Source organism: Periophthalmus magnuspinnatus, chromosome 13 (genome assembly GCF_009829125.3).
Source record: "Periophthalmus magnuspinnatus isolate fPerMag1 chromosome 13, fPerMag1.2.pri, whole genome shotgun sequence".
In the NCBI taxonomy this organism is placed as follows: domain Eukaryota; kingdom Metazoa; phylum Chordata; class Actinopteri; order Gobiiformes; family Gobiidae; genus Periophthalmus; species Periophthalmus magnuspinnatus.
Window position 1 is genome coordinate 30,586,983 of NC_047138.1, and position 23,749 is coordinate 30,610,731.

A 23,749-nucleotide genomic window follows, 5' to 3' on the forward strand; every position below is an offset into this window, starting at 1 on the left:
GTGGAAAGAGGCAGGAGAGAGAAAGAGAGAGAGGAGAGGAGGACAGAGAGGAGAGGGGGAGCGAGAGAGAGAGTGGAGGGAGAGAGAGAAAGAGAGGAGAGTAAGGGAGAGAGAGGAGAGCGAGAGAGAGGAGGGGGGAGAGAAAGAGGAAAGAGGCAGGAGAGAGAAAGAGAGAGAGGAGAGGAGGAGAGGAGAGGGGGAGCGAGAGAGAGAGTGGAGGGAGAGAGAGAAAGAGAGGAGAGTAAGGGAGAGGGAGGAGAGGGTGAGAGAGGGAGAAAGAGAGAAAGAAAGGAGGAGAGCCAAGAGAGGTAGAGAGAGAGGAGAGAGAGAAGGAGGGAAAAAGGAAGGCAGAGAGAGGGAGGGAAAGACAGGGAAGGAGAAAGAGCAGAGCAGGGGAGGGGAAGAGAGACAAAGAGGTGGCGAGGTGAAGAGAGGGAGGGGGTGTGCAGCGGGGGTCAAAGGTGAAGGGTCACAGCCGGGGGACAGGAGAGCGGAGCAGACGCCTCAGGTCAGCCTGTGTCACCGCACACACATCCAGGCGTGTATACATCTATCATGCTACGCTAGCACGTCACAGCTAGCACGTCACAGCTAGCACGTCATAGGAGCTCTTACATATGCAGATATAATGAGGCAGGTAAAGTATCGTGATCGTGTTGAATAAAGTGTTTCTATGGCAACTTGTTTCGCACTTCCACAAACCTGACTGTTTCCGTGGCGATGTCTTTCTTATGGCTATAATGTTCCACAGTCTGGCATAAAGCTAAGATGGAGAATGTTCTGAAGTATGGTTTTAACTTCTATGCTTTTATTTTCACGGAATCCTGCAGGTGGTGTGTGCCCCTTCCGGAAAAGTTACACACCGCAGCTTTAAAAAACGTTTCGGGAAATTTTAAGACTGCGTGTTTTTGTGATTGTCAAAACGTCCAACATTTTTGGTGTTCATCACTAGAGGACGCCAAATGCAAACATACAAAAAGGTCCTCGTTTTAGGAAGGAGGAAAAGTTGGTGTTTCTTGTTTTTTCGCCGGATCCCGTTTCTTGCACCTCAGCCTCCGCCCCAGCTTCCTCCAACCAGAATCACATCCTCTTTTCTGTAATAAACTCTGAGTCTGTATCACTGATCCGCCAGACATTACGACACAAAAAAAAACAAAAAAACATTGAGGTGTGTCCATACTTTTGTCCGTGCGTCTCGTCGTGTACGTCGCAGTTTGATAGTTACGTCCACCGTGTACTTTTTTAACCTCCGCAGTTTGTCTCTCTCAGTGTTTGATCATCTCCGTTTCCGCTTGATTTTTATGATGATTCAAACTGTAGATTCTGACTGAAGCGTCAGAACTACGAAAAGACATGTGTGTGATTCTGCAAAAACTAAAAAAAATAAACTCAAAATAAGTCAGAACTTGTGTTAGATTTAAAAAGAATCTGCAGCGTTTGAAAGATGGAGCGAGAGAGAAAGAGAGGCAGAGGAGGGAGGGGGAGAGAAAGAGAGAGAGAGAGGAGAGAGAGAGGAAAGAGGTAGAGAGAGAGAGAGAAGGAGAGAGAGAGAGAGAGAAGGAGAGAGAGAGGAGGGGGGAGAGAAAGAGAGGAAAGAGGCAGGGAGAGAAAGAGAGAGGAGAGGAAAGAGAGAGAGGAAAGGAGAGAGAGGAGGGGGGAGAGAAAGAGAGGAAAGAGGCAGAGAGAGAAAGAGAGAGAGGAGAGAGAAAGAGAGAGAGAAAAGGAGAGAGAGGAGGGGGGAGAAAAAGAGAGGAAAGAGGCAGGGAGAGAAAGAAGAGAGGAAAGAGGCAGGGAGAGAAAGAAGAGAGGAAAGAGGCAGGGAGAGAAAGAAGAGAGGAAAGAGGCAGGGAGAGAAAGAAGAGAGGAAAGAGGCAGGGAGAGAAAGAGAGAGAGGAGAGGAGGAGAGAGAGAAGAGGGGGAGCGAGAGAGAGTGGAGAGAGAGATAGAAAGAGAGGAGAGCAAGGGAGAGAGGAGAGGGCGAGAGTGGGAGAAAGAGAGAAAGGAGGAGAGACAAGAGAGGTAAAGAGAGAGAGAGGAGAGAGAGAAAGAGGGAAAAAGGAAGGCAGAGAGAAGGAGAAAGAGCAGAGCAGGGGAGGGAAAGAGCGAGAGAGAAATATATGATGATTCAAACTGTAGATTCTCACTGAAGCGTCAAAACTACGAAAGACACGTGTGTGATAAATATGTGATGTTTTTATGAGTTTATCTTTAATGTTGAAAATAGTAAATCAAATAAATACATAAAAAAAAACAAAAAACAAAAACAAACCTTTGAATGAGCCATGTGTCCAAACTTGTTCCTGGAAATGCAGACGTTCCAGAAAAATCCCGTTTCCGCTAAATATTCAAGTTCCAAACTGTTGCGCGTCTCGTGTGTCGGAAATACATTTTAAAACAGCGAAAACCCGAGAACAACAAACGTGCGGATACGAGCGGCGGGAGCAGAATCCCCGTGAACGCAAAATAATTTCTTAAGACATTCCCGCGGCGGGCGATTATAACGGAAACACGTCGTTATTAAAATGAGAAGATAATATGTATGTTATTCATATTTTTTGTGTTTTCAATGAATTTCAAATAAAGTTGATTCGGTGAAGTGCAGCTGTCCTCGTCATTTCCATAGAAACAGATGTAAATTTATGACAATGACCGCAGAATAAACACAGGGGGCGCTCTCATTAGTATTCAGGGAGAGGAGGAGCGGGCGGGTTTTTTTTACTCTCACGTCTTAAAACCGCCGGATCAGCTCGAATGTTTAAAGCCGAGACACGGGACGACTGAGAGACACTCTAGGTCCGATGAGTGTCACGATACTACAATTTCAAACTTTCGATACTAAGAAATCAACCCGATACCGATTCTGATACCACGATAATCATAAAAAAACCTCTGTCTTTAGACAATATAGCGTGATTTTCAACATTAAATGGCAGTACTTTGTTTTATATTTCCATCTTTGACCTTTTCGTATCTGATTTTTGACACTTTTTTGACACCTCTCATTCCCGTTCCGTGCTGTAACAGATGCAGACCTTGCGCCCCCTGCTGGAGTTTTATATATAGACGTTTCATACAAAGGGACTGACTTGTTATTATTTATATATTTGCATTATCCTTATTTCTCAAAACTCGATGTACAAAAGTAAAAGCCTCAACAACGATTTCATACGATCTATCAGTCTGTATGTGACATTTTTGGACAAATATTACACTAAAATAAATGCTTTTTATGTATTTATTTAGTAAAACCTGCGTCCTTACTCTGAGCGGGCTTGCATCTCCACAGACCTGACTCTTACTTGGCCTTGAGTGCCTCTTGCTGCTTGTTTCCGTGTAAATTTCATTCCTTTCGCTGTAATATTCCACCGTAAAACTTATCTATCTCCAGGGAGAATGTTCCGAAGTAGGGCTTTAAATTTCTATAACCAAGGCGACGTGCCACCCACCCATTTGGTTTTGAATTGTTTATTACCATGGCAACAGTGCCGATTTTCCCGCCATGCTGAATGTCGCAAAAATTACATACTGTACCTTTTAAAAGGCATAAAATTTAGTTTTAAATTGTTTATTACTATGGAAACGGTGCTGATTTTCCCTCACACTGAATGTTGTGAAAGTTACATACTGTACCTTTAAAACACATGACATTTACTTTAAAATTGTTTATTACTATGGCAACAGTGCTGATTTTCCCTCATTATTTCTGAATTGTTAATCACTACGGCAACGATCCTGATGTTCCCGTCACACTGAACGTTGTGAAAGTTGAATACTGTACTTTTAAAACACATTTCATTTTGAATTGTTCATTACTATGGCAACAGTGCTGATTTTCCCTCACAATGAATGTTGCAAAAGTTACGTACTCTACCTTTAAAAGACACGACATTTAGTTAAAAATTGTTTATTACTATGGGAAAGATGCTGATTTTCCCTCTTTTTACAGTTTTCTCTTTGCGAAAGTTGCATACTGTAATTTTAAAACACATTTAGTTTTGAATTGTTTATCACTACGGCAACAATTCAGATTTCCCCTCACACTGAATATCACCTTTTAGAAGACGACATTTACTTTAAAATAGTTTATTACTATAGACACGGTGCACATTTTCCCTCACGCGCTGAACGTTGCAAAAGTTACACTCTCCGCCTTTAAAACACACGACAGTCTTAAATCGTTTATTACCATGGAAACAGTCCTGACCCCTCCCCCCCTCTCCCTCTGCGCTCCGCTGCTCCGACGCGGGGCCAGGTGTCCTCCATTAGCTCGCGTGCTAACCACCCCATCTCCATGACAGTCATTTCCCTCTTAATAAACGCCTGGATGGACCACATTACAGAGCCCCCCGCTGGGACCCCCAAAGCGGGCACCGTGAGACCGGCTTCAGGGGCCAGTCTGGGTCTCCCCCCCCCCCCCCCCCTCCCGGCGCGGAGGCAGGTGTCTGGGCACAGCTCACTTCACAGCCTCAGCGGGGGGGGGGCGTCGCCTGCTGCTTCTCTGGAGTGGAGTTTAGTTACACGGAGGGATCCCAGAGGACGAGCGGCGGCGGATGGCGAGCGTTAAAGGGGCTAGAGTTGGATTTTTGGACATGAAATATTACATAATGTGACTTTAGACGCGCTGTACCTCATTTTACTGTATGAGCGCAGGGCCGGTCCCAGCTTTTAGGGGGGCCCTGGGCTGAATTTGTCCGTGGGGCCCCCGGCAGTGGACGTACCTGGCTCAGCTATTGGCGATTCACATTTTAACTTTTTTTTTTTTAACTTTATGATCAGATTTGGGAATAACTTTACTTTTACCGTTAGCGAGTAATCCGACTAGCGACTCTTTCCTCCGCTGTAACGGCGTTTTTAATTACTGTCGGTGTAACGGGGGCTCAGTTTTTTCTTTATTTCACCGCGAGTCTCGGATCAGAATCAACTCTCTCGTCTCATTCAGAGTAGCTCCAAAGTTTTCCGTTCGTTTTGGGAAAGTTTGCAGCTCGACCGTTTAAGATAGCTCCATAGCGCCCCCTTCAAATTTCATAAAAGAAATTTAAATTAAAAAAAATCATAAAACCTAATTTATAAGTCCCCGGGCGTGATCATAACGAGTGTTTAACGAAGCGGCCATTTTGAAAGAACAAAAATCCCCGTAACTTTTGTAAAAACTGTCGGATCTCGAAGGACTCATTTAGCATTTTCTGATTTTCGATGACTGATTTTTGATCTGGACATAATGATACTATGAATTATACTTGTATTTTTAAATGTGGCTCTCCGGCGCCCCCTGCAAAGGCAAAATGAGACGGAAGAAATCAGTTTGTCGTACAATAAAAGACCGAGACGAGGGATCAGAGACAGCGATTGGCAAACGGAGAGACTGTAAAACTGACCAATCAGGGACAGCGCTAGGCGGACGTAAAGACTTTCCTTAGCGTTTCATTGGTTCAGCGCTGGCACGAGGTCGAGTACTCACCGTTTTCACCGTTTTCAACACGCGGGATGCTAAAGTTTGCCGTTTTATTGGGGACTTTCAGTTAGCGGTTAGCCTCAAAAGATCAATTTCAGACCTGGAATTGCTTCAAATTTGAGGAGGTAACAGCATTAGAACATTAAATCATTCCATATTTATTGCTAATTACCCAAAAATATACAAGTGAAATATTAGTTACGACAATTTTATCTTCTGAAACGTTCACACCGGGCTGAGTTACAGTATAAGAGAAACTAATTGGAGTTAAACTGAGCCCAGAACTTGAGCGTAACTCTACTGGGAGGAGCTCACGAGGGTCAAAAAGAAGAATTGACGACCATAAGAAAGTTTTAAAACAGTAGTAATCTCGACACTAAATCCTGCTTGTAATGTATTTCTCTGTTTCTCTGTTTCAAACGAGACAAAATCTGGACTTTCCCACAGTTCTGATGGTCCCTCGGTTTCATTTATACTTTCACGGTGACGTCCTTCGGTAAAATCTTCAGGGGGATGTTGTTGAACGTGGATAAATATGGAGTCATGCCCCCGGCGAACGTGTCCGTGAACGTGTGGAGGTCGGTGTTTGTGTTGGGGTCACTAAAGGTCAGCGTTCCTCTGTCTAAGTCCAGCTTCACTCTGACCCTCTGTAGATGTTTCCTCACGGTCAGCGCTGTGTCTGTGTCTGCGAGCGAACAGGCTGTGTATTTATAATCTAAGAAACATACACTGAAACACCCGTGCTCCTGTTTGTCCCCTCTCTGAACGTGTCCGCTCACACCTGCGTCCCAGTCTTTATTGTTCCCGACCTCCACGTCCCAGCTGTGCGTCCCCGATCTGAACATTTTCGACCCAGCGACACTGCGGTACGTGGGTCTCTCTGGATTCTGTGGAAGCCACTGTTTCGCTTCGAGTTTCACCGAGCTCAGATCTTCAGACAGGATCAGACCGGGGTACGCTCTGTTTGGATCCAGAACGATGGGGTAGAACCTCACCACTGTCTTCATGGCCCTCCAGATGTGGAAGCTCAGGTTGCCCAGATGTTTGACCTGGTTTATTAAAGCTCTATGCTCCATCTTTGGGTCCTCCACCAGGGGGCAGCGCTGCACCATCTCCAGTGTGGACTTGTAGTGTAACAGGAAGGAGATGTCTATGGCAATCAGCTGCTCCTCCGTCTCCGCGATGGTTTTGGACAGAGTCTCCATGTCTCTGCTCACGGCGGCCATCTTGTCCTTCATGCGCTGAGTCTTCTGCTCCTCCTCCTCCCTCAGAGCCTTCATCCTGGTATCTTCTTCCTCCAACAGAAACTGGTGCAGTTTGTCAAACGTGTCTCGGATCTGTGCCTCTGTGTGTCGAGCCTGGGCTGTGATGTGAGCCGCCGTGTCTTCAAACTGCTGCTTCGTCTCGGTCAGAACCTGCAGAGCCAGAGTGAATCTGAGAGAAGCCTGTGTCTGTGAGGAATGTGACACAACACGGTTTTACTATTGTAAATAAAACTTCAGACTAAAAGAAGATATGAAGTGAAGCGAGTGACCACAGCCTCTGACACAGCAGTGTGACAGTGAGTGTGTGAGCAGAGTGACAGGGCATACACACATACACATACACACGTACACCCCTACACACACATGTACACACCTACACACACACCCCTACACACATACACATACATACATACATACACACACACATACACACACACACACATACATTCATATATACACAGATACATACACACACCCCTACACACATACAAACATACACACACATACATACACACATACAAACATACACACACATACATACACACGTACAGACATACACACACATACACACACACCCCTACATACATACACACACATATATACACACACACATATATACATACATACACACACACATACACACACATATACACACACACATACATACATTCATATATACACAGATACATACACACACACATCTACACACATACAAACATACACACACATACATACATACATACACATACACACATATATACACACATACACATATATACATACATACACACACACATACACACACACCCCCACACACCCACATACACACACACCCCTACACACACATATACATACACATATACACACACTCACATACACACACACTTTTGTATTTTGGTACAAAGGCGACACCACAGGACAGAACCTGAAGGACCCACCTGCAGTTTGTCCTGCAGAGGCCTGATGATCCTCCTCAGCTTCTCCCTCAGGTCCTCGGCCGCCTCCTCCAAAGGACTAAACTTATGGTCAGTGTGAGTCCTGGAGTCTCTGCAGACCAGACACACCGGCTCCTCATGGTCCAGGCAGAAGATCCGGAGCCTCTCTGAGTGAAGTTTGCACAGGGGAGGGTTCTGCTCTCGCTGCTCTTCATACTTCTGCACCAGGTTCCTCAGGGCCAGGTTCCTTGGGGCCAGGCTCCTCAGTGCCCGGTTTATGGGAGGAAAGTCCCTTTGACATACTGGACAGGTCTTCTTGAGTTTGTCCCTCCACCAGTTCTTCAGACAGACTTTACAGAAGCTGTGGCTGCAGGACAGAACCACAGGATCTTTGAAGAGCTCGTGGCAGATGGAACAGATCAGCTCCTCCTCCAGCCTGGAAGCCATTTTGTCTCTACATTTAACAGCACAAAGAAACAAAATGTCAGACAGATCACCGCATTTTCAGAACAATAACACGAGTCAGTGACAAACACAAAAAGCCCATGATAAACCTTCAGGACATCGAGACATGTTTCTGTTCTTAAACTCTGAAACCTGTTGTAAGAGATGAAACGGACTTTAAATGTAGAAACAGAAACTCCCAACATCAGTTTCGTATCTGCTCAAGTCATGAAGGTTATTTGATTTGGTTATTCATTTTTTAGGGCCCGAGTGCGAATGTGAGAGCCCGATTGTAAGTGTACTATTTGGGGGAAACTCACAAAAATGAAGCAGTAAACAATGATGTATCGACAAGTAAGTGGTATCGAAAATTAGAGTTCAGTGAGGGTTTGAGTGAAGACCCTGAGAAAAAATACTGAAACATGGCTCAGTAGCGCCACCTCAAAAATCGATTTACACTGCACCAATGGGAGCCCGGCCCAGAAAAATGTCATCGTCGACAAATAAAACTTAGCATCAAAAATAGGTCACGTTAGAACATGTAAAAAATGATATTATGGCCCCGCCCTAAACCCTACAGGAAGTCGGCCATATTGGATCAAACCGAGGATCGACGAAATCACGCATCATAATCTTTTGACATCTCCTCCAACAGTTTTCATCAAAAACACTTCAAACCTGGCCAGAAGACACAAAACCAATGTGCAATAAAAGGATATCAATTACATTTTAAATACAATGTTGGGCGTCGTCATGGTGATTTTTCAACAAAATGTAATTTTTTTGGAATGTAAAAAATTCTATCATAAATATTCATAAACATTGTCGGATTTCAACGGACCCAGTGAAGCGTTTGTGCACATTTCTGAGCTGGATGTAATTAATTGCAAAATACAGCTCTACCGTTTAAGATGAAATTTCATAATAAGGAACAAACAGGTACAAAAAGCATCTCGAGGGCGTCGCCATCTTGGGTCCAACATGAGACGTCCAAAACCTAGACATCGTACGCTAAGAAACTTGTCTTAGGGTTTTGATCGGACGGACTCCAAACTGAGGCTGCATAGACAAATCTGGGATCAAAAGTTGTTAAAAGAATTTACATAAGTCTTAGGCTGTGGTCATGACGAACTCTTAATGTGGCGGCCATTTTGAAAACTTAAAAATCCCTGCAACTCTGGAAAAAAATGTTGGATACAGCTGTTTCTGTATTTTGATGAACTGGACATAATGATGAGTGAATTAAACTTGTATCTTTAAAAATGGCTCTCCAGCGCCCCCTGTAGAGTTAAAATGGGACGGACCTTTGATAGAATCCTGAACAAAAATACCAATGAAGACCACGCCCTTTCTACATCCACTTTGACATGGCCACGCCTCAAAAAAGTCAATGGGAAGTGAAAAAAAATGTCGCGATTTCGTTTAATTTGTTACACTCGATCTTTATGCGACCCTGAGCAAAAAGATCTACGGGGACCACGCCCTATCTCCTACACGAAGGCGGCCATTTTGAATCAAGATATGCAGATGGCCGAAATCTAGACCTCGTACTTTAACAAACTTGTCCTGGGGTTTTTTATCGGACGGAATCCAAACTGAGGCAGCATCATCGGGACATATCTGGGGTAAAAGTTGTTAAATAATTTACATGTGTTCAGAATGAATGAAGAATAAGCGAAGCAGCCATTTTGGAAGCATAAAAATCCCTGTAACTTTCGTAAACATCGTCGGATTCAGACAAACCCAATGGAGCGTTTGTGTATTTTGATGAGCTGGACATAACGATGTGTGGATTAAAATTCTATCTTTAAAAATGGCTCTCCAGCGCCCCCTGCAATTTTAAGCATTTCCCTCCAACGTGACACTGGGGATTTAGAGTCACGTGTCAAGCAAAGGAAGGACCACAAAAGTTTTAATATCGGTTATAATATAATCTTTATTTGTTTAATCTGAAGTGCCATTTCATGTTTGACGTTACACCTCCTGGGTCCGACCCCTCACTGCTGACCTGCTTTCACTTTGCTATTAAAAAAAGTCAGATTACGCTCCTTTATCGACGCTATAACATGAGTTTCTACAGTGTTTGTACTCACCACAGCTCCAGCAGAAGCCCGTACTTCACTTCAGATCGATCCGTCCGTGTCTCTGAACCGGAACGATTCCTACTTTTGACTCTGACCTGCCGATATCATGTGACCTTTGATACTTGTAAAATGTCACGCCTTTTTTTACGACAGTTCACAGGCTAAACTGCGCAATAAAAGACACTCGAGACGTTATAAATAGTGATGTATTTTTAGAACGTCACAAGAAAAACTAAATTGTTACGTAAGATCTGGAGCAGCTGATTTAAACTTCTGGAGAGATAGCGGCGATGCGAGTCCAGATCCCACAGACGTAAAGAGCTTTGAGTGTCTTCAAGGTGGAAAAGTGCTGTATAAAAATGTGACCGATTACCATCATTTTCCAATAGATTCTATGTTTACAGATATGTGACTGGGTCTGAAGTTTATGCGTATACTCCATTTTGATACCTCTGATACTTGATTTTTTCCTGAATGGCTGTAGCAAAAGGTCCAAAGGTTCAAGCGCGAGGCAGAACAAGGCAGGGGAAAGTACTGAACCCTGGGGTATGCCTCTGTTCTGTCTGAAGAACACATTAGACCATTAGTTTGTACTGCAGCTTTTGGATCTAAATATAATAGTTTGATCCATCAGAGCAATGTTCCACCAAACCCAAAAGCTCGAAGTGCATGGGGCGTACACCTCCATCGAGTCTTTTACACGACACATAACGTCTAAAAGTCAGCAGGACTCAAAGCGTTGAAGCTGACGTGCACTTCATCAATCAATCAATCAAACTTTATTTGTATAGCACTTTACAACAGCAAAAACTGAACCAAAGTGCTTTTTCAAGTGCATTAAAATGTAAAAAACAACAAAGATTCTATATACTAAACAACAAACAATAAAAAAACACTAGCTGAAGGCAATCGTGAACAGATGAGTCTTTAGCTTTGGCTTTAAACAGAGACAAAAGTAGTGACTGAGCCTAACTCTAGGGCCAAAGAGTTCCAAAGTCTGGGACCAGCCACAGAAAATGAGCTGTCACCCCACGGTTTCCTTTTCGTTCTGGGGACGTCCAGCAGGTGTCGACTGGCCGACCACAAAGCTCTGTTGGGCGTACGAGCCGTTAACAGCTCGCAAAGATAAAAAGGTGCGAGATATTTATATTTATGCTTGTTTTGGGGCGTGGCTGGTCGCCGTATAAAAAGGCCGACCTATCCGTGGGGCGCTCTCTTGCGTTTTTGCTCGCTCCACACCTGGGTTAGTTTTGGGGACCGTTTCTGTTTTAGGTTAGCGACGTTGGCACCGGGTTCTACGGCCCGGTGCCGCGTCCTTCTGTTCCATTTTGGCTCATCAAGTCCACATTTCTGTCGTTGTGTTGTTTTGCGCAGAGGAGAAGGGGGTTTGGGGGCGTTTAAAGTAAATTAAAATGAACTTAAAATAAACAATTTGACTTTTCGTAACCCGTTTGACTCCTGCGTCCTCTTTAATATGTTTAATCCACCCGGGTCGTAACCAAAGATTTAGAACTCGGGTGAAAGAAAAGTTGAAGCTGACGTGCACTGAGACAGAAGAGTGTGGAGGGCTGGGTCAGAGACGGAGGAGCGGTGCAGGTTCGGGGACCAGGATCTGGCGGAAAAACAAAGATATCCAACTGAGAAAAAAAGGCGTGAATGCAAAAAAAAACGAGACTGAGCCAAGCAGAGGGTCAGGTCCTCAGTCCCTTTGTCCTCCCCGGGTGCAGCTTGATTATGGGTTAGTCGCAGGTGTGTGTGGGAGGAGCCCAAATCTCCGCCCACTTCCAGGCTCTGACACAGGAGGGAGGAGGGAAAACAGCACAAAAACACAAGACGGACTGGGATCTCGACACAAGATACACCCACGGACCACTATGAATCCACCTGCAGCTCTTCAGGTCAAAATGATGGAATTATAAAGTGTTTTCTTGTAATGAGGAAGTGTTTTGTCAGCATTCTACTTGTTGTTAGCTTTACACGTCACATCAAAACTCCACTTTTGGTCTGTAAAAGTGGTGAAAAGTGCTTATAAACTCATCCTGGTGAATCATTAGGATTTTGCTGAATGCACAAGGTCAGCGGAATTTAGTGCAGTTATGTTGACAGAGAAGTGGTTGAACTGCGCTCCGTGTCTTCATTTCCTTGTGGACGGGTGCGGTAGTGACACGTAATAAACATAAACCAGGTCAAAGGTCAATGCGTCTGCAGCCTGACAGTCACACGGAGAACTCCACCTGAGGAGCCTCACCTGTCTCCAGCTCAGGTTAAACTGTTGACACTTCACAGCTGACGTCATCAACAGTGGCTCAGGGTGTGACGCTAACTGTAGGCACTGCTCTGTCTGATGCGATGCTAACTGTAGGCGCTGCTCTGTCTGATGCGATGCTAACTGTAGGATGTGATGCTAACTGTAGGCACTGCTCTGTCTGATGTGATGCTAACTGTCGGCACTGCTCTGTCTGATGCGATGCTAACTGTAGGATGCGATGCTAACTGTAGGCACTGCTCTGTCTGATGCGATGCTAACTGTAGGCACTGCGCTGTCTGATGCGATGCTAACTGTAGGCACTGCTCTGTCTGCGGCTCGTTAGACTTTAATCTGAGCTTTGTTTGAACACAGTCTGACTTAACTGGAACGACAACATGTCAGATTTGTGCTGTTAAACAAGTTCCTCTCAAATAACATCACAGTCACAAACTACAGAGTGTTTTTTACAGTTCACCTCCTCCCTCTGCACTCTTCCTCCTCTCCTCCTCCTCCCCTACCCGTCCTCTCTCCTATCTCTTCTCTTCACCTCTCCCCTCCACTCTTTCTTTCTTCCCTTCCTCTTCCCTCCTCTCCCTTCGAGTCACCTCCTCTCCTCTCCTTCTCTTCTCTCTTCTTATTCCATTTCTCTACAGTCCCTCCGCTCCCTTCTCTTTTCTTCTCCCCCTCCTCTTGTTTCCTCCCCTCCTCTCTCTCTACATCCCCACCTCTTTCTTTTTTCCTTCTCTCTCCACCCCCTCCTCTCCTCCTCCCTCTCTCTGCACCCCCCCTCTCCTCCTCTCTCTCTACACCCCCTCCTCTCCTCCTCCCTCTCTCTGCAACCCCCTCCCTCCCCCCCTCTCTCTACACCCCTGCCTCTCTCTTCTCTCCTCCTCTCTCTCTACACCCCCTCCTCCTCCCCTCTCCTCCTCCCTCTTTCTACACCCCCTCCTCTTTTCCTCCCTCTCTCTGCCCCCCTCCCTCCTCTCCTCCTCTCTCTCTCTGCACCCCCTCCTCTCCTCCTCCCTCTCTCTACACCCCCTCCTCCTCCCCTCTCCTCCTCCCTCTTTCTACACCCCCTCCTCTTTTCCTCCCTCTCTCTGCCCCCCCTCCCTCCTCTCCTCCTCTCTCTCTCTGCACCCCCTCCTCTCCTCCTCCCTCTCTCTACACCCTCTCCTCCTCCCCTCTCCTCCTCCCTCTTTCTACACCCCCTCCTCTCTTCCTCCCTCTCTCTGCACCCCCCCTCCCTCCTCTCCTCCTCTCTCTCTGCACCCCCTCCTATCCTCCTCTCTCTCTACACCCCCTCCTCTCTCTTCTCTCCTCCTCCCTCTCTCTACACCCTCTCCTCCTCCCTCTCTCTACACCCCATCCTCCTCCCCTCTCCTCCTCCCTCCTTCTACACCCCTTCCTCTCTTCCTCCCTCTCTCTGCACCCCCCCTCCCTCCTATCCTCCCCTCTCTCTCTACACCCCCTCCTCCCCCTCCTCTCCTCCTCCTCCCTCTCTCTACACCCCCTCCTCCCCCTCCTCTCCTCCTCCTCTCTCTCTCTACACCCCCTCCTCCCCCTCCTCTCCTCCTCCTCCCTCTCTCCTGGGTCATGTTGCAGCAGTTCCAGCAGAAAAAACAGGAGCAGAGGCGAGGTTGTTATTTGCATAGAAATAGCATGACGCCCCGGGCCGCTCCGGCAGAAGGACACCCACATCATTTGTCTGAAAATTTTAATGAAAACTTTTGCTGAGGCAGAGATTTGTGCCCCCCACTCCCCTCCCTCATTCCTCTCTCTCTCTCTCTTTCGCTCTCTGCCCCTCTCTCTGTCTCTCACTCCCCTCCTCCTCATCCCTCGCTCTCCGATAGCACTCCCCCTGTTCTGCAGCTACACCCGCAAACTTTTACTTCAGGAGTTTTTTCATAACTGTGATCCCATCTCTCATTTCTCTCCTCCCTCTATTTCTCTCTCTCTCTCTCTACCTCTCCCCTCTATTTTTGTTTGTCTATGTCTGTCTCTCTATGTCTTTGCTATGTCTCCCCGCCCCTCTGACTCTCTCTCCCTCTCTCTCTATCCCTCTTCTCCTCTCTCTCTATGTCTCTCTGTTTCTTCTCTTTCGCTCACTACCTCTCTCCCTCCCTCTCTACTTTTTTCTCTCCCCTCATTCTCTCTGTCTCTCTCCTTGCCTCTTGCTCTCTCACTGCCTCTCTCTCCCTCTCTACCTCTCTCTGTTTGTCTCTCTCGCCCTCTCTCTGTCCCTCTTTTCTCTCTCTCTGCCTCTCTCTCCTCACTCCCTCTCTCCTCTCTCTGTTTCTCTCTACCTTTGTCTCTCTCTTTCTCTCTCTGCCTCTCTCTCCTCTCTCAGTCTCTACCGCTCTCTCTGTTTTTCTCTCCCATTGTCTCTCTTTTTCTCTCTCTCCATCTCTCTGTTTGTCTCCCTCTCTGTCTCTCTTGCTGTCTCTCTTCCTCTTTCTGTTTGTCTCACTCTCTCTCTCCCTAAATCTCTGTCCCTCTCTCTCCCTCGCTCCCTCTCTGTCTCTCTCTCTCCCCCTTCCTTTCTCTCTCCCTCTCTCTGTCTCTCCCTCGCTCTGTTGTCTCCCTCTTCTCTATCCTTCTCTCTATTTGTCTCCCTCCCTGTGTCTCTTGCTGTCTCCCTTCCTCTCTGTGTTTGTCTCCCTCTCTCTGTTTGTCTCCCTCTCTCTCCCTCTCTCTGTTTGTCTCCCTCTCTGTGTTTGTCTCCCTCTCTCTCCCTCTCTCTGTTTGTCTCCCTCTCTGTGTTTGTCTCCCTCTCTCTGTTTGTCTCCCTCTCTCTCCCTCTCTCTGTTTGTCTCCCTCTCTGTGTTTGTCTCCCTCTCTCTGTTTGTCTCCCTCTCTCTCCCTCTCTCTGTTTGTCTCCCTCTCTCTCCCTCTCTCTGTTTGTCTCCCTCTCTGTGTTTGTCTCCCTCTCTGTCTCTCCCTTGCTCTGTTGTCTCCCTCTTCTCTCTCCCTCTCTCTGTTTGTCTCCTCCTCTCTCCTTCTCTCTCCCTCTCTCTATTTGTCTCTCTCTTTGTCTCTATTATTATTTTTGTTTAATCTGGTCAAGAGAGAAGCACAAACCTGACGTTGTGTAAAAGAAACACTGAGGTGACGTCGCCGTAAACGTCATCAAACCAAAACACCGCGAGCTGTCGGCGCCCCCTGTGGACAGATGCACATCACACTAGAGCAGCAGAGGTTTTTATTTATACCAAAATGAAAAATAAAAAATAAAATAAAACTGGAGAAGGAAGTGTACAGAGAAACTGGTGTGTACTGGGACAGGGAGAACCGGGTTGATCGGCAAAATGGCGTCTTGAAACTGAGAGATTAAAGATGAACTCAAACATGAATCACTCCAGATAAAACTTTAGAGGGAAAACGATACAGTTCAAAACTCTTTAGACGGAGGCGGGGAGAGAGAGACAGAGAGGGAGGGAGAGAGAGAGGGAGGGAGAGAGAGAGGTGTTCCCAGCCCAGACAGGAGGAGGGACTCGTTAGACAGAGGGAGGGAGAGAGGGAGGGAGAGGGAGAGAGGGAGGGAGAGAGGAGTGCCAGCTGAGGCAGGAGGGAAGACACTTTACAGAGAGAGAAAGAGGGAGGGGTAAGGGCTGAGGAGAGAGAGAATAGAGGAGGAGAAAGTGAGAGAGGAGAGAGAAGAGAAGAGAAAAGAGGAGAGGGGGAGAAAGTGAGAGAGACTAGAGGAGAGGGGGAGACAAGAGAGAGGCAGAAAGATGAGGGGGAAAGTGACGGAGGAGAGAGAAGAGACAAGAGGAGAGGGGGAGGACGTGAGAGAGGAGAGAGGCACAGGAGAGGAGGAGAAAATGAGGGAGGAGAGCAGAGAGAGAGAAGAGAGAGAGAGACAGGTTAGATAGGGGGAGAAAATGAGAGAGGAGAGGGAAGAGAGAGACAGGACAAGAGTGGGGAGAGAAAAGAGAGACAGAAAGATAAGTGGAGAATGTGAGGGAGGAGAGAGAGAAGAGAGACAGCAGGGGAGGAGGAGGGAGAAGAGGAGGGAGGAGGACACTGTGGACTGGACAGAAGCTCTGGCTGTTTTGACTGGACTCTCTCCTGATGAGTCCTGACAGCTCCTGGGGCTAACACGGCTACATGCTAACAGGCTACATGCTAACAGCTTACACACACTGGGCTGTGTTCTGTCCACGGGACGGGGTCAAAAATGATGTTTTGAACGAAAGACAAATGAGACCATCCAGTATGTCGCCTACAATGAGAAAAATGATACAAGTTTTAAGTAGATTTTGATATTTTTAGACAATAAACTGTGATTTTCAACATAAAATACTAGTTATTTCTTTAATAGTAGTGTACATATCGTGCTGAGCCGTTTTATTGATAATATCTCTGCAATTACTGGTCATATCCCAGAGACTGTTTATAGAAATAGACATTGCTAACCTGCTAGCGCCGCATTACAAACAGGAAGTGATCATGTGCGCACTTCCGGCTGCATCGACTCTGGCTCCAATTCACTTTCTATTGATAAACTGTGTCCTCTCTCTGTACCTGCTGCTGTCAGACTCATTTTGGTCTTAAATGTTCGTATTAACCCTCTACATGATCCTGAGGTTTTTATTTCACTCTCGTGTCTGTAAATCAAGATATAAACATTAAAAACAGACAAATCAGTCTTCTGTCCGCTAACATTAGCATCAGGTTTGATTGACAGTGTTGCTAAGAACTAGCTCGCTGAGAAGTGACGTTATCTTCAACAGTCTCATTCCGGATTGGCTCTTTGGTTGCTATGATACTCACAGAATTCCAAATGTGAACCTCAGCTCTAAATTCTCCACTGACGTCGCACTCACTTCTTTATACAGTCTGTCATTCATACACAGTGTCTGTGTGTGACTGTGTGTGGCTGTGTGTGTGTGAATGTGTATGGATGTGTGTGTGTGGCTGTGTGTGTGAATGTGTATGGATGTGTGTGTGTGGCTGTGTGTGTGAATGTGTATGGATGTGTGTGTGGTTCCTCGATGTAAATCTCTACAGCAGGAAACAGGATATTTAGTCTTTTATTATATTTGTTGTTGGTTGTTAATTTTGTGATTTTGATTCAATTAAGATGAATTTTTCAGCTCTAAGGTGAACATGGCCTAATGTTCAGCCATTTTGTGTGTGTGTGTGTGTGTGTGTGTGTGTGTGGGTGTGTGTGGGTGTTTCTGTTTGTGTGCGTTTGTGTATGTGTGTTTCTCTGCATGTGTGTTTCTGTGTGTGTGGGGGGGGGGGGGTGTGTGAGTGTGTGTTTGTGTGTTTCCGTGTTTCTATGTGTGGGTGTGTGTTTCAGTGTGTCGGGGTGTGTGTGTGTGTATATGTGTGTGTTTCTATTTCTCTGTGTGTTTCTGTGTGTGCATGTATGTGTGTGTGTGTCGGGGTGTGTGTGGGGGTGGGGGTGTTTCCGTGTTTCTATGTGTGTGTGTGTGTATGTATATGTGTATATATGTGTGTGTGTGTGTGTATGTGTGTGTGTGTATGTGTGTGTGTGTATGTGTGTGTTCTCGCTCTAATCGTGAAAATCAGACGTTTGTGGCAGAAATCGGTGCAAAGCAGAGCCGTGTGTGAGAGGAGAGGAAAAAAGGAAAAAGAGGAAAAAAGAGGAGAGGAGGAGGACTAGAATGCAGATGGTGGAGAGAAATCAAAATTACAAAAGAGAAGGAAAGAGAGAGAGAGAGAAAGAGGGAAAGAAGGATGAGAGTTTGAGAACATCACAGCTCACATACATTTACAACGACTTTTTTTAATACACAAGAGATAAAAACTAAAAGTAGATCATAATAATTAAAGAGGAGGTATTTTACTTCTATGGGGTATTAACTTCTAAGTCCCTCCCCCTTCAGAGCACGATCACAACACAATCAGCTGCATCCCACTAATGAAACCACTGCACATCACATCAGGTTTGTGAAGTCGTAGTTTACAGTTTTGTATCATATTTTTGTACAGAGAGACCTCTCTTGTTGTTCGTGTGTTTCTCTTGTTGTTCGTGTGTTTCTCTCGTTGTTCGTGTGCTTCTCTTGTTGTTCGTGTGTTTCTCTCGTTGTTCGTGTGTTTCTCTTGTTTTTTGTGTGTTTCTCTTGTTTTTCCTGTGTTTCTCTTGTTGTTCGTGTGTTTCTCTTGTTGTTCGTGTGTTTCTCTTGTTGTTCGTGTGTTTCTCTTGTTGTTCGTGTGTTTCTCTTGTTGTTCGTGTGTTTCTCTTGTTGTTCGTGTGTTTCTCTTGTTGTTCGTGTGTTTCTCTTGTTCGTGTGTTTCTCTTGTTGTTCGTGTGCTTCTCTTGTTCGTGTGTTTCTCTTGTTGTTCGTGTGTTTCTCTTGTTGTTCGTGTGTTTCTCTTGTCCGTGTGTTTCTCTTGTTGTTCGTGTGTTTCTCTTGTTGTTCGTGTGTTTCTCTTGTCCGTGTGTTTCTCTTGTTGTTCGTGTGCTTCTCTTGTTCGTGTGTTTCTCTTGTTGTTCGTGTGTTTCTCTTGTTCGTGTGTTTCTCTTTTTGTTCGTGTGTTTCTCTTGTTCGTGTGTTTCTCTTTTTGTTCGTGTGTTTCCCTTGTTGTTTGTTCGTGTGTTTCTCTTGTTCGTGTGTTTCTTGTTGTTCGTGTGTTTCTTGTTGTTCGTGTGTTTCTCTCGTTGTTCGTGTGTTTCTCTTGTTGTTCGTGTGTTTCTCTTGTTGTTCGTGTGTTTCTCTTGTTCGTGTGTTTCTCTTTTTGTTCGTGTGTTTCTCTTGTTCGTGTGTTTCTCTTTTTGTTCGTGTGTTTCCCTTGTTGTTTGTTCGTGTGTTTCTCTTGTTCGTGTGTTTCTTGTTGTTCGTGTGTTTCTTGTTGTTCGTGTGTTTCTCTTGTTGTTCGTGTGTTTCTCTTGTTGTTTGTTCGTGTGTTTCTCTTGTTGTTCGTGTGTTTCTCTTGTTGTTTGTTCGTGTGTTTCTCTTGTTGTTCGTGTGTTTCTTGTTGTTCGTGTGTTTCTCTTGTTGTTAGTTCGTGTGTTTCTCTTGTTGTTCGTGTGTTTCTTGTTGTTCGTGTGTTCCTCTTGTTGTGTCCAGTTCGTCTTTAGCGCCTTAAATCAGCCTGAGGAGCGTGTCTTTATTTCAGCTCACAGACACAGGCCTTTATTTCAGCTCAGACAGTCGTTCAACTCTGTTTAAGAGCTGTGTCCTGCTCCGACATAAACACTTCTCCTCCCGCACACTCCACCATGTTCCGTTTGCTTCTTATTTCACCAAAACATTGTTATATTTAAGATTTTACAAACAAAAACTTGCCAATTTTTTTCCTAGTTGTGTTATTTTAGTGAAGGTTACAGTTTTAGTTCCTGGTTGGACACAGGCGGCGGATATGACATATGTAGAGACGTGTTACCATAGCAACCGTAACATAAACAAGGGCCCAACTTGTTTAAATTACACAATAGTTATGATTAGACCAATACAAATAAAAGACAACACTTTTATTTAGTTAAATGAAGGTTTAAACTGTCAGAAAAATGCCTTCGTTGTGCTCAACCTCACTGTTAGTGTCGATGTTAGCGTCACTGTTAGCGTCACTACTTCCTGTCCACTTTTATCTCTGTGAAGTTTTTGTCAAGTCGCGTTAAAACTATGAATATTTAAAGATCAGTACACAAATAAAATCAATATTTCACCAGAGACACTTTTGTGTTTAGACAGAGACATGTTTCTGTCTTAATGCTAATGCTAATGCTAATTTTGAGGCATGATAAACATTAAAACATCACCACAAACTTAAATATTTTACATATAGAAATAATCAGGTGTTTTGTTTTTGTTTGGTTGTTTTGTTTTTTTAATTAAGTTGAATTTTAATATGTTGTTTAGTTTATTTTTTCAGATTTTAATAAAAGTGTCTGTTAGCTTTGTGACGTGGTGAGCTAGCGAGCGTGCTAACGTGCATGGAGCCTGTTTGTCGTAGCATTTTGGCATTCTGTTTCACAACTCAGAGCTACTTCCTGTATTTTTATACTTTTATTTTCAACATTTTCTCCACAAACTGACACTTAACTGACGCAAAAATCTGATAAATATTTAGCGCAGGTACAATCCACCAACGTCAGAATTAGAAAAACATATTAAACTGTCAAATGGACTTTAATATTTGAACAAAACACAGTCATTTTGTCTCAAACGTTTTATCAATGGGCTCTTAACAAAACACAAATAACTGGTGATTTCATTGAACATTTCTTATTACCGTAGTAACAGCCTGGACCTGTTATACTTTACTTTAAAATAGGTGATTATATAAATATGTAGCGTATAGCATATTTAGCAAGAGTAGCAAGAGTTGTTCACTCTTTTGGGTCGTGTGTTTTTAAATGTCTGTTGTTGTAACGTTTTTGCGTCAAAGATAAATCTATATTAATACATTTTTATGAGATTCTCTACTGCTGTTTCAACCAAATATACAACTGCAACGATTCAACCAAATAATCGTGACTATTCAACTACTCAAATAATCATAGTTTCATAATTGTATCTGGGCCATACCAACTCTAAAACAACACTTTTTACTCCAAAAACAGCGGCGTTATTTAATCAAAATGTCCAAAAATAATCATAATAATCATGATTTATGATGAATGCAAAATAATGTAATAACACTTTACTTAAATATGGTGTATAGAAGCCTTCATTCGCCACAATTCAGCATTTATTTGTTTAAAAATATGTCTTAATATCATTTTATTTAAGATTCTACCAAAAATATTGCTTTGTTTTTCTAGCTTTTTAATTCTGGTGAAGGTTTATAACGTTACTTCCTGGTTAGACACGAGCCGCAGATGTGTCATAACTGTACGTAGAGGTCATTTCATAACTGTTACCATAGCAACCGTGACGTAAACAAGGACCAAAACGTGTCTAAAATACAATATAATTATGATTAGACTGATACAAATACGACAACACCTTTGTTTTGTTAAATGGAGTTCAGTTAATTTACAACTCAGAGCTACGTTCTGTGTTTTTCAATTTTTATTTTCAACGTTTTATTTCCCACAAACTGACACTTAACTGATTTAAAACTGTGTTAAATATTTAGCGCTGGTTCTATCCACTAAAACAGGTCAGAATTAGACAAACATGAAAACCATATGCACTTTAATGGTGTGTGTAATTTTAGACTTATTATTAGTCATAGTAGTATTTTATTTTTATTTTATTATTATTCTATTTATTTATTAAGTATTTATTGTGTATTTTATTTATGTATTTATGTATTTATTTATTTTTATCTATTTATTTTATATTTTATTTATTTATTTATTTTGTATTTTATTTATTTATGTATTTATTTATTTTTTATTTTATGTATTTATTTTATATTTTATTTTTTATGTATTGTGTATTTTATTTATTTATGTATTTATTTTTTATTTTATGTATTTATTTTATATATATATATTTTTTTTTTATTGTGTATTTTATTTATGTATTTATTTGTTTTTTTATTTTATTTATTTATTTATTTTATTTTATTTTTTTTTGCAGAAATCCTTATAATCATTAACACTGGGGGTAAAATGTTTTCCAAAGCAAACAGCCCTGCTCCACACACAGAGTAAATCCATATCTACAGGAGGAGTGTGGAGTCCAGAGGGCCCCACTCACTACTGAAGAAAAAGAGAGACACCTACAGGCTGACACCAGGTACTGCACCCACCACTTTGAACTGCAGTCTGTGGATTGGACCAGGAGAGTGGAAGAAGAGTGACTCTGAGAGAAATACTACTATTTACACCTGTATATAAATGTAATATTCTAGTTTGATTTTACATTCTGTTCCAGTGAATACGCCACAAGGATTCAAATAACCAAAGTAGAAAGAACATGGACCAAGGTAAACAACAACAACTCATCAGCAATTATCAAGACTGAAAGTTTGTTTGTTTTTTATTTTTTAATTCAAACCTTTTTTGCACTTTATTGTATTATTGATAAGAAAATATTAATATTATCTGCCGTTTAACGTTGCTCCCAATTATCAGAGCACATTCGTAGTTTGTCAGGATCTGTTGGTGTTTTATTGTTGTTTTTTTCTCCTTTGTATCATCTGATCTGTGTATTTGTTTTGTCTTGACTTTTTCTGCTTATGTTGTTATAAAAGTGTAATATAAATACACTAGAATTAAATAGATTTTATTTATTTTTTCTCAAAGATGTGATCGCCTGAATTTACCTGAAATGTTTCACAGTATGGCATTTTACATTTACTCAATTGCAGGAAAAAAAAACAACAAAAAAACAACAACAAAAGACTTGGCCCTGTGGTGTTACTTGAGTTTTATCTTAGAGATTAAAGTTTAATGCACCACCAGAAAAGTTACACAGTGCAGCTTTAACTTAAACTCAAAGCTAATCTAGGACTAAAGTCGGACCAAACAAGGACTCGCCCAGAAGCACCTTTAAACTAGAACTGAACTAGAACATGAAGCTAACACACGTAAGCTAACACATGCAATCAAACACACGCAATCTAACACATCCAAGCTAACACACACAAGCTAACACGCACAATCTAACACACGCAAGCTAACACACGCAAGCTAACACACGCAAGCTAACACACGCAATCAAACACATGCAAGCTCACACACGCAAGCTAACACACGCAGGCTAACACACACAATCAAACACATGCAAGCTCACACACGCAAGCTCACACGCGCAATCTAACACACGCAAGCTAACACATCCAAGTTCACACACACAAGCTAACACACGCAAGCTAACATGTCAGTGATGGACTTTAAAGATGTGGGATTCTCAAAACCCTGGAGAGTGCCTTGTACATGCCCCATGACCCTCACTGCGAAATAAAAATAAAATTAATTAAATCAATATTTCAAAAGGAAAAACGCTGAAATCAGTTTAAATCAGACCTGTTCTGCAAACTTGACGTTCCAGAGGTTTGAACCATGTTATAGCTGTTTCTTCTCATTTTTGTTTTCTTCTTGTTGTTTTTTTTTTAAATGTGTTCCTCTAGTGTGACGTGCATCTGTCCATAGGGGGCGCCAACAGCTACACGCCTCTTAATTGTGATGACGTTTACGAATATCGTGACTTAAAATGTGTAAATTAGAACATAATAATCCACGAGTGTCACAGATCATCACTGTAGAGACACAAACACGACACATTTGAGTTTTTATCGTTATATTTCTAAAAAAAAAAAAAACATACACAGGTTGGCGGTGTGATTCCAGCTCCTACAGACGAACGCTGTTGTCGTGCCCTTGGGCGAGACGCTTAACCCACCGCGCCCCCAGTGTCCGCGCACACCGACGCACGAATTTGTGAGCGATTCCT

General features: G+C 43.4%; 1 protein-coding gene across 1 annotated transcript; it reads right to left on the bottom strand.

Moving 5' to 3' along the window:
- Positions 1-5,691: 5,691 nt before the first annotated feature.
- On the bottom strand, positions 5,692-10,229 carry LOC117380771 (E3 ubiquitin-protein ligase TRIM35-like). Its single transcript, XM_033977611.2, has 3 exons — positions 10,190-10,229; positions 7,656-8,106; positions 5,692-6,867 (listed from the first exon to the last, which is right to left on the bottom strand). The coding sequence occupies exons 2-3, from the start codon at positions 8,097-8,099 to the stop codon at positions 5,923-5,925; spliced, it is 1,389 nt and encodes a 462-aa protein (XP_033833502.1). The 5' UTR covers positions 8,100-8,106; positions 10,190-10,229; the 3' UTR covers positions 5,692-5,922.
- Between the last annotated feature and the right edge of the window lie 13,520 nt (positions 10,230-23,749).

Bases quoted from the DNA above. Each gene is read 5' to 3' on its own strand.
- LOC117380771 (XM_033977611.2), bottom strand. From the start codon at position 8,099: ATGGCTTCCAGGCTGGAGGAGGAGCTGATCTGTTCCATCTGCCACGAG. The intron at 6,868-7,655 runs GTGGGTCCTTCA...CTGGCTCTGCAG, and splicing joins CTCTGCAGGACAAACTGCAG to GTTCTGACCGAGACGAAGCA.